At 51.6% G+C, this 9,930-nt stretch overlaps 1 protein-coding gene across 1 annotated transcript in view; it reads left to right on the forward strand.

Moving 5' to 3' along the window:
• BAZ1B (bromodomain adjacent to zinc finger domain 1B) overlaps window positions 1–9,930 on the forward strand; it is a gene marked incomplete at its 5' end in the record, with an annotated part of 43,627 nt that overhangs the window by 32,939 nt on the left and 758 nt on the right. The window contains 5 exons of the mRNA XM_035900514.1: window positions 1,527–1,688; window positions 3,487–3,605; window positions 5,968–6,119; window positions 7,823–7,926; window positions 8,532–9,930. The exon at window positions 8,532–9,930 is cut by the window's right edge and continues 758 nt beyond it. Coding sequence (XP_035756407.1) covers window positions 1,527–1,688; window positions 3,487–3,605; window positions 5,968–6,119; window positions 7,823–7,926; window positions 8,532–8,898 — 904 coding nt within the window. The remainder of the gene's footprint in view (window positions 1–1,526; window positions 1,689–3,486; window positions 3,606–5,967; window positions 6,120–7,822; window positions 7,927–8,531) is intronic.

Genomic DNA, 9,930 nt, shown 5'->3' on the forward strand with positions numbered 1-9,930 from the left:
CTCCATGCCCTGCTTAGGCAACATGCCCTTGTAGTCTGTCACTCTGTCTTTGGCTGTATTTTGAGTTTTGAATGTCAGGATATACAGTCAGAAGCATTGATCTCGCAGAAGCATTTGACCCTGACTCCAATAAACCGTTCTTACGAAACCAGGACACAGTCTTGCAGAACATTGCAGAGCTGCTCTTCCCTGGATATTTACGGTACTTGGACACAAGTCATCTACAAATCCTTCTGGGAGTGCTTGTGCCACTGTCCATTCCCTAGTTTCTTTTTTGAGTTGGAATGGTCTTTGGGTGTCAGTTAATCCCATCTTTTACAGAAGAAATGAGCAAGGAGAGGGTGGGAAGGTCGTTATCCTATGTAGCCGAATGGGAGAGAGTGAGGTGGGATGGTGCTACTTCGAGGCCGGAGTGGGAGTAGAACTGCTTGAAGCAAACTGCCTCTTGTGTGAGAGCAGAGGAATTAAGCTACGAGCGTTTGGCTGCTGCTCTGCTAAGGCTGGGGAAGTAACCAGAAAGGTGACGAGGGGCCACCTTCTCTGTACGCACTGTAGGATGAAGGGCTTTAAGAGTCTTGCAGGGGAAGTAGAAGGCATGTCACCAGTGTCAGAGTGCTAGTATTTGTTCTGCCATAACCTCTCCTTTTGGATGGAAGCCTGGAGGAAAGAGCTTGGTGGTACATTCTGCCTCATCATGTGCTTTTTGTCTCACTTTCTATTTGCTGAAACACTAGTGGGAAATGAGGGCAGACAGACCTCTGGGGGAACACTGGGCCACTTTTGTTTACCAGAAGGCTATGCCATCCACCTCTTCGAAGAAGTAAGGGCTGAACTGGTGCAACATTCACTGCGGAGCCTCAAACCAATGCACAAACTTGTCCTATCTCCTACTGAGAGGGGATTCTAGACAGTTGTAAGAGGGTGCTCACCTGAGACTAACAGATTATAGTTTCACAGAACTTAAGAACTAGGATGCTAGAGAAAGACATGCTGGCAAGCTCTCTGTGCTTTCTTTTTTTCCCTCTTCAGTAAATTAAATAGCTGGCTCGGGACTGTCTCCTCGTTTCCTTGCCTCAGTGAGAAGCACAGAGAGACTAGCTCTGCATACTGATTTTTCTTTGTAGGCTTGCTACCTTAAGTAGAAAGAAGATGCTGTGCAGGTTGACCAGATTGAGGCTAGAGTAAGAATAGCTGCCTTCACAGCTTCTTGCTAGGGTCTTGAGCATCTCTGCAGCAAACTTCTCTTTCTCTGTGTTTGGTTTGAGATTTAGCCTGGGCGGAACCTATCTGGCAGGTTTCTACCTTTGCCTCAAATGAAACCTTTGCAGGGCAAGGGACTTTGCATTGTTTTGTTTGTTTGTTTTTAAATGCTGCTGGTTTCCACTGCAGTGGTGGAACCAAAAAGGAAGGGTCCCTGCTGCCAGAGGGGACTTTGCATCTTTCTCTTGCTTTGTCCTGACCTCCAGCAATGCAGCAGCTTCTGCTTCTCAGGTTGAGCGAGGCTGTGGCACTCAGTTACAAGTAAGTTGCCCTCTCCTAGGTGAGGATGACAAGCTGATCTTGTGCGACGAGTGCAACAAAGCCTTCCACCTGTTCTGTCTGAGGCCGGCGCTCTACGAGATACCAGATGGTGAATGGCAGTGCCCGGCGTGCCAGCCCGCTACTGCCAGGCGCAGCTCACGGGGCAGGTGAGTGACCCCCCCCTTGCCTTCACGTTGCCACTAATGCGCAGTTCTAGCCATGCTTCCACAAGGTGACCAAAGCAGCCTGAAACAGAGCCCCTTTTAAGGCTGGAAATAACCAAGTGAACTCAGTGGCACCGGCACAACAGAAAAGCAATTTATTCTGGTTGTAACTTCAACACAGGTGTGCTGTACTGAGCCATGACAACTTTGGGAGTTTTAAAAAATAACTTAGGTGTGACAGTGAAAACATGCACAAAACAACCAACATTGGACATGCTAAGGGCTGCTGTTTTCTTTGACTGAGCAGACAGTTGGGTTGCTTTTTCATGGGAACATAGCCGGTAGCACAGCAGCTCTGTAGTCCACTGCACTGTCATGTTCTTGTCAAGGTAGAGCAGACGCTACTGCGGGCTCAGCCCCTGCTGTGCTACTGAAAATCAGGCTACAAAATGCCACTCTGATAGTTTTCTGGACCTGATAAACCTCAGCAAGGCAGAAGTCCTTATAGAGCTACAAAGGGAACATGATTTGAGGAGGAATCAAAGTTGTTCTGTGCAGCAGAAATTATAGTTCCCGCCTGACAGCAAGGGGTTGAAAAGTCTTTTGAACTGCGAGCTGAAAGTTAAATGTATGCCAGATGTATTTTTCTGTTTACAATGTTTGTCCTCTACTGTGCATCTACCCACTCATCAGCAAGTGAGGTTATCAAATGGCATCTGAAGCATAAGCAGGCAACAAACAGATCCTCCCTTCCAGAGCAGCAGCACAATAAGAGGCGTACTAACGTGCAGGTGGTGTACGGCCTTGAGTATTACTTACTCCCTGGGCACCATTTAAGAGTTCATCCGGCTTGTACAAAAATGACAGGGCTACAGTGCAGCTGTCCTAGCCTGAGATCGTAGTTCCTTTGATGTGGTAGAGTCACCTGCAAGCTGCTTGGCTGCTGGATGAGAGCCATCAGGTGGGGTAATCTTGTTACTTGCTTGCTGCTGTCATCTCCCTCACTGAGGCAGGGAAAAACACTGGCCTGGGAGCACTTTTGTCCCCTCTCTACTGTGGAAGCTTATTCTTGTTTCTTTTACTGCTCAAGATCCTCTTTCTCCAGAGGACTGAGACTCCCACAACGGCTTTGCCTTTGTCCCCTTTTGCCTATGTGTTGTGTTTTGTTTTCCTGGTTTTGTAACTGTTTTGAGTGCTTTAACAGACACATGCAAGAAGTCGCAACTGTCCTGGGCAGGGAGTCTCTGTGGCTTCTGACATCAACGCATAAGAAGCCTGATGCTCTGCTCACTAATAAATACAAGCTTAGCTGTGAATAATTCTAAACCAAGCCTGTTCCCTATAGTGGGCGTGCAAATGGCATGAGCGTGGAAGGAGATAATGGGACAATATTTCAGCAGAAACAAAAAAGCCCCCCTTTCGAAACTCCTTAGGCCAGGCCTGCAGACCTGGGTAAAACAGCAGCACGTCCTCTCAGGGAGGAGTAATTGCACAGCAATCACAGTCTTAAAATCAGTTATCACGTGGTCAAGGTGCCTAGAATAGCAAAAAATAGACAGATTCAGCTGTTGGGGATTTTCAGCCCAGATGTTCAGACGATAGCCTGGGAAGTGCCCTTTTAGCTGCAGTTACAACTTGATCCTCTTTGAAATATAGTAGGCTGCTTCAGTCTGAGGCTGGGTGTTTATTTTACATGGAGGTGGTCAGCAAGTCTCTGCCTGTGAACAAACAGTGCAGAGGGCCCAGGGCCTCTGCTGCCCGGGCTCCGGTACAACAAATGTGTTTACCTGTCTTGCTCTAGGAACTACGCAGAGGATTCTGCTGAAGAGGAAGGTGAAGAAGGTGAGGAAGCTTCTGATGAACCAGATGCTGAGGAGGAAGAGGAGGAGGAAGAAGATTATGAAGTTGCTGGACTGAAATGTAAGGCTTTGACCATGCAGGAAAGTTAACAGAGAACGTTGAGACTCTGCCTTCAGTGTCCAAAGTTTTGATCCCACTTGGGAGTTGTGCTTTTCTTCACACAGAACAGGTTCTTGCTTGGAAATGCTGAGAGATGTCCCAGGGGAAGGCTGTGGTGGTGCTGTACGTTACTGGGGGAGCTGGAGTGAACTCTTGTCCCTTTGCAATAGGGTCAGCGCTAGCAAAGATTGAAACTGCAGTGAGCTCTCACTCATTTGCCCAGTTGCTCCCCTGTGAACGCTGTTGAGACCATTAAGAGTGCTGGGAGGCTGTCAGCAGAGGCAAACAGCATTATCAGTTACTGGTATTGGCAGCCCCTGTGCCTACAGGGTTTGTTGGTAAACTGATTGCTGTGAATAGGTGCTAATGGAGCTTTAATCACACCCCCCTCTCCTTGCTTTTTCCTTTCCCACCAGCTCATAACCTCTCAAATGCAGGATTTCTAGTGATTTGGCAAGGAGGCACTGTCACATAGTAGGAGTAGTACTTCCTCTGCCCGTTCCTGTGGGAAAGCACAGTATTCGAGGTGTGGTGTGGCCTAGACTGCCAGCGCCCTTTGGCTGCATACAGAGACCACTTGGGATGCATAACTGGCTCATTCCTGGGTAGCTGAGTGGAATAAAACAGCATTTTCTAGACTGGTCAATGACTGCTTCTCCACTTAACACTTAGTATGTGTATCTACTTTGTTTTTAGGGGAATTCGACTCTGTCTCATTTGGGCAACTTGATGCAGTGAAAAGATCAATCCTGGAGTGGCACGCTGCCAGCATTTGCTTTCTGTCAAAATGCCCTGGACTGACATAAAATTAACTTCAGAGTGTCTTAACCAGGGCAGATGGTGAAACCCAGAGACTGGGACCCAAAGGATTATCCCATGCTCTTTCAAAGGTTTCCATCCAGGTCTATCAGTCTCGATTTCCCTACTTTATTCTGGTTTCAGGGATGTTTGCTGATCCCCTGGCTATGGACACTGCTTGTTGTTCTGTGGTGTATCCATGTCCACACTTGGAGTGTGTTCAGCCTGTGTTGCATGGCCAAGTCAGGAGCTGAGCCAAGATTTCCAAACAATAGCAAAAGAGGGTTGCAGTCACTAAAAATAAAGCGCTAAATGCAACCCCTGGTTTTAAAGAGCATTAACATGGAAAGGTCACTGTGGAAAACTTTTGTTTTAGTAGAGGAGTCCCATTAATCCTCGTGGCGTTTATCCTGAGGGATATAACCTAGAATGTTGGATTGTCAGACATTTAACACGTGCCGCACGCTTGACACACAAGCAGAGCAACAGCAGGCAGACATCCCACTGCCCTGACACACGCTCCTCGTGCGGGGGGCCCGGCAAGATGATTTATTGGGCAGGGCTGGATTAGAAGCCACAGATGAAGTGCTACAGCGTGCTGATACAGCTTGCATGTATGACCAGGTGGAAAGAGCTTGGCTGGGGAAGCAGGCTAACACATTCTCCTGATACAGAGGGGTCATGGGAGAAACTTAAGACAAGAGAGTGCGTCAGCACGCTGTCATTTCCATCAGTGTGGAGGTCTGACAGACAGGCTAACAAACAGGCAAGTGCCTTTCTGTGGGATATAATGCAGCAGCCCTCATCTTGGGGAATAAAATCCCATTGTTTCCCACTTGCAGCACGTGGAGCAGCTCCCGGCTGCAGTAACTCAACACTCCCCCTGCACACACTTCGCTCTTCAGGGGGGCTTAGCAACTGGCTTATCCCACTGCGTGGGCCGCTTACAAACACTTGAAAAAGCACCCATCCCCAAATGGGTGAGGAGCGAGGGGGCAGCAGGAAACTGGGGAAACCGCAGGTTTCTGCTCCTGATGCTTTCAGGAAGGACGTTGCAGTTCTCTGCGAGACAACTGTCTGTCCTTGCGGTACGTCCTCTGCCCTCCCTCAATCCGTCAGGGTCTCAGCACTTGGTTCTGCGGGCAAGGGCCTTGCTGTTACAGCCTAGGCAAGCCTTGCCTGACACAGTGGAGCAGGCAGACCTTGTCTGCCAGTGCTGTTGGCTGGCATGTCTGACCACCCCTGAGCAGAAGGCTGTTGCCAGACAGCAGGGGCCCCTTTTTGGGCAGGAGGCAATGACCCATGTATCTCATCTGGAGAGGGTATCAAGAGCACAGCTGACGCGATCCTGTGCTGAGTGAGGACAGGCTGGCAAGGAGCTGTGTCACAGCAGTCGCCCGTGGGTTGGCAAGCTCCCCTGCGCTGTGAGCGAGGGTCTGCCTGGTGCGTACAGCTGGGCAAAGAGCTTGTGATCTCTGCTTCCAGGTTAACCCATTCCTCTAAGCCTGTGGCTTATGTGTTTCAGTGAGACCCCGAAAGGCAGCCCGGGGCAAGCAGAGCGCAGCCATGTACTCCTCGAGGCAGGGAAGGCACCAAAGGAAGAAGCAGTCGCTACACCCTGCCAGGGGACCCCGGCAGCGGGCTGCACCTGTCAACGGCGCGGACATTGACGAGCTGGTAAGAGCCAAATTGCTCCCCGGAGGCTTCTCGCATCGTGAGTTATAAACGAAACAGGTGTCACGCTTCTTCCCCTCCCCAGACAAATACCCTGGCTCATATTGTGAAACCCGGGCTGGGCCAGGGGCGGGCTGACAAAGGGGGCATATCCTCCAGGGCCCAGTACAAACGGAGCACAGATATGCCAGGCATCTTTCCCCAGCCGCTTTCACACATTGTCCCCCTTGAGTAGCAGGCAGCCTGCAGCTTGTTAAAGGGTTTTAAATAGTGCCCATATGTCTCTGCAGAGAGGTGGGGGGACTGAGGGGGTCCTGGATGGTCAGAGAATGCCAGCAATGTTGGACCCTTGCTCCCCAGCCTTGGCCGTTTTCTGACAGTTGTTGTCCGTATGGTCACTCCCCAACCTCCAGGACATAATTTGACTGGTTTAGGTTTCACTTGACATTTAAAGAATAAAACCTTATGTTCCTGAACACAGCAATCTTGTGTGTGTGTGTGTGCATGCAAGGCAGGGTGGAGCTGCAGCGTGCTGTGCTGTCTGTCCTGGGGAGGGACACCCTGCAGGGGATACGTGAGGTTACTCTGGCCCCACCAGCGACGTCACAAGCCTCTGCTAGATCTCCTGTCTGTCCACTGACCCGCACTGTCAGTGCTGGTACACCAGCACTGTCGCTCTTCTTGAGCAGCCTTGATGAGGGTGTTTGGGCTTGCTGCTGCTTGTGCTGGGTGTGGGTGGGCTGGCTGCTGGATCTGCAGCATCCTTTTAGCTGGTCTGTGTTACCAATTGGAGAGTGACCAAGCCAGCAAGCCCAGTGTGGGCTGCCACAGCCAGCTTAGAGGGATATTCAAGTGGGGAGAATCTTACTGGAATAGCTGGGTCAGGGTCTCTGACAAAGCACTGCCTTGGGGAAGAGGACTCTGCTGCGGCTCTTACTGTTTGTCTTGGGAAGAGACCAAAGCTGCCTCAGGAACAGTGCCCCGTGTTGTGGAGCCTTCCCCTCATCTGACATACCCCAAGCAGCAATGCCTCGGGACCTGCGCCTTCAGAGCCGAGGGGATGTCCCTGTGCTGATGGCTGACCTGCTGCGCGTCCCCGGGCAAATGGCTGACCTTGTGTTCAGCCTGTGTACTGGACAGCAGTGCTTGAGGCATCAGCTGCTCTTTGGTATTTAAAACAGCACAGTCGGCTCTGTGGTGTCAGTACAGCAGCACAAGTGCCTCTCATGCGCTGTCCACCAGGGGCTCAGAGGAGGCAGGAGGGGGAATTCACACTCTCCATTTGCTGTTATTTATTCTTTAGCTGCTTGTTTTGACCATGTTGTCTTTGAACCTGTGTTGAAAAAGCCTGCTGCCCCCAGAGAAAAGACAGGCTGCTTGTGAGCTATTCCCACCAGAGCTTCTGATGGGGCTCCTGTTCCGTAACTCAAGCTGCTGCTGCATGGCTTGGCTGTTCCCATCAAAGGTCCTGCAGCAAAGCAGTTTGCCTCTTCATTATTGTGGAAGATGGCTGCATTTGAAAGACTTGAACTTTGTTTCTGCAGCAGTACTGGGTACCCCCACCCCTGGAAACACTGGCTCATAAGTGGGAGGATTGAAAAGAAAAGCTCTGCTAAGAACCAGCTTCTGTGGCCTCAGAAGTGCTGGCTGAACACTAAAGCCTGTAGTGGTTCCCCTCCTTTTAACAGCATCCTTTGTGTGGGCAGGTCCTTCAAACAAAGAAGACGGCACGTCGCCAAAACCTTGAGCTGCAGAAGTGTGAAGAAATCCTCAGCAAGCTGATCAAGTACCGCTTTAGCTGGCCCTTCAGGTGAGGGCGGGCAGCCTCCTGGTGGGCGTAGGACTGTTCACAGCCGGCTGTGCAGGGAAGGGCTGGCCACGCTCCAGTCCTGCCCGATCCACTTGCTGGCTGCGAGACCGGGGTCTCAAAAGCAAGTGACAGATGGGAAGAAAGGGTGTGAAGCTACCCCAGAAGAAACCACCAGGCTCTCAGTCCTCTGCTGGACTGAAGACCCTTGGGCCCTTTGAGGTGCTGTAAGGGAGGGTGGTGGGCTGCAGAGGGGGGCTGGGGTGGGTGCTTTCCACAGCCCCCAGGATTTGCAGGGCACTGTGTATGCAGCATGACTTGAGAGAAGATAGCCATACCTGCCATGTGCCAGTCCCCATGCCTGGGCCAGTTCTCTGGGCAAGCTGCTGTCCTTCCCATCGCTATGCTATTGCCACTGTAGGGCTGATGTGTCTGTAGGGCTGTCAGGGTGCTGCCTGGGTTTGTTACGGCAGCGGGGGGCGGGGTGCAGGTCGGGGCTGCTGCTCGAGCGAAGGGCGCGGGGGTGATTCTCGCTCCTTGACAGCTCCATACCACGTGTGGCCAGGGCTGTCATTTTCCTCCTGTGTTTGTGGCTCTTCGTTCGGCAGGGAGCCAGTGACCACGGAGGAAGCTGAAGATTACTTTGAGGTCATCAGCAACCCTATGGACTTCCAGACTATGCAGAGCAAGTGCTCTTGTGGCAATTACCGCTCGGTGCAGGAGTTCCTCTCCGACATCAAGCAGGTGTTCTCCAATGCTGAGTGCTACAACCAGAACGGGAGTCACGTACTGTCCTGCCTGGAGAAGACGGAACAGTGTTTGATTGACATGGTTCACAAACACCTGCCTGGCCACACATATGCACGCAGGAAACGCAAGAAGCTCTCTGTCAGGTGCCAGGAACTGGAGGAGCAGGAAGGGGACAGTGAGTCGGAGCCCCTTGAACATTCCCGGGGGCGGAAAAGGAAGAAATGAGGGATGGGGAGACTAGGGGGAGAGCCAGAGCTGGAGCAGGCCTTCTGATGCTGCCAGGCAGCAGGATGGGTTGTCTGGAGGGAGCTGGGAAGCAGCAGGCACTTCTCTATTAATCCAGCCTTCCCTTTGGACCGTCCTAAGTTTTAATTTTTCTGCAATTTCCTCAAGTATTCGGTCATCCACTGAGTGAACAGAGGTGACTTACTGCTTCCTGCAAAACCCACAAAGCTCTGAAGGAGCCTGTCCTGCTAGGAGGGGAAGGTGGGAGAGCAAGGGGAAGGCCTGGCCAACGCCTGGCTGGGCAGGGGAGCACGAAGCCTACTGCAGCTTGGGCACTGCCGGCTTCCTCGGGATGAGCCGCTCCTCCCCTCTGCGAGCAGCCGACCCCAGCGCGCAGTGGCACCTCCACTGTCTGTGATGTGAGACCAGCCTCGCGCTGGTGCAGGGAGGGATCATGTTGCTTTGCAGAAGGACGGGGTGTGATCAGGCCAATGGGCTGCTAGTTCTTGTATGTATATATTTATATGGTGTTAATTCTGAGCCCCCAGTGAAGGGCTGCGTAGGGCGAGCAAGCACTTACATTTATAGAGATCCGGCTTTCACCAGCATCCTAACACAACTGGCTTCAAGGTGCTCTTGCTTTTCCCCTCTCTTCTCGGGGAGTGATCTCTGGAGGTTGTGCTCCGAAGAGGGTTCTTCTGAGCTCAGCTCTTCACGTGAATGCGGCAAGGAGGAGGCTGTTGGCTTCTCCCTCACCTTGAACAGCACACAATCACGTAGCCCTTTAGATGAACCGAGTGCCAGAAGCGTACCCAAGAGCGTGGGTTGCTGCGTGCCCTGTAGGGAGCTCCAGGCCAAGGGGAGCAGCAGAAGCACGTTCTGTGTAACTTTTTAAATTAATTTTCTAGTTGAAGTGGCTTGTTTCTAGCTGTGATCTTGTACAAAGGACACCTGTAAGATACCGTTGTCTTGCTTTGGCACATGTACAGTTTATATGAAATCGTGTTTGCTTTATATTCCGCCCCCCCCCCC

This window comes from Egretta garzetta, unplaced genomic scaffold (assembly GCF_000687185.1).
Source record: "Egretta garzetta isolate BGI_Z169 unplaced genomic scaffold, ASM68718v1 scaffold108, whole genome shotgun sequence".
In the NCBI taxonomy this organism is placed as follows: domain Eukaryota; kingdom Metazoa; phylum Chordata; class Aves; order Pelecaniformes; family Ardeidae; genus Egretta; species Egretta garzetta.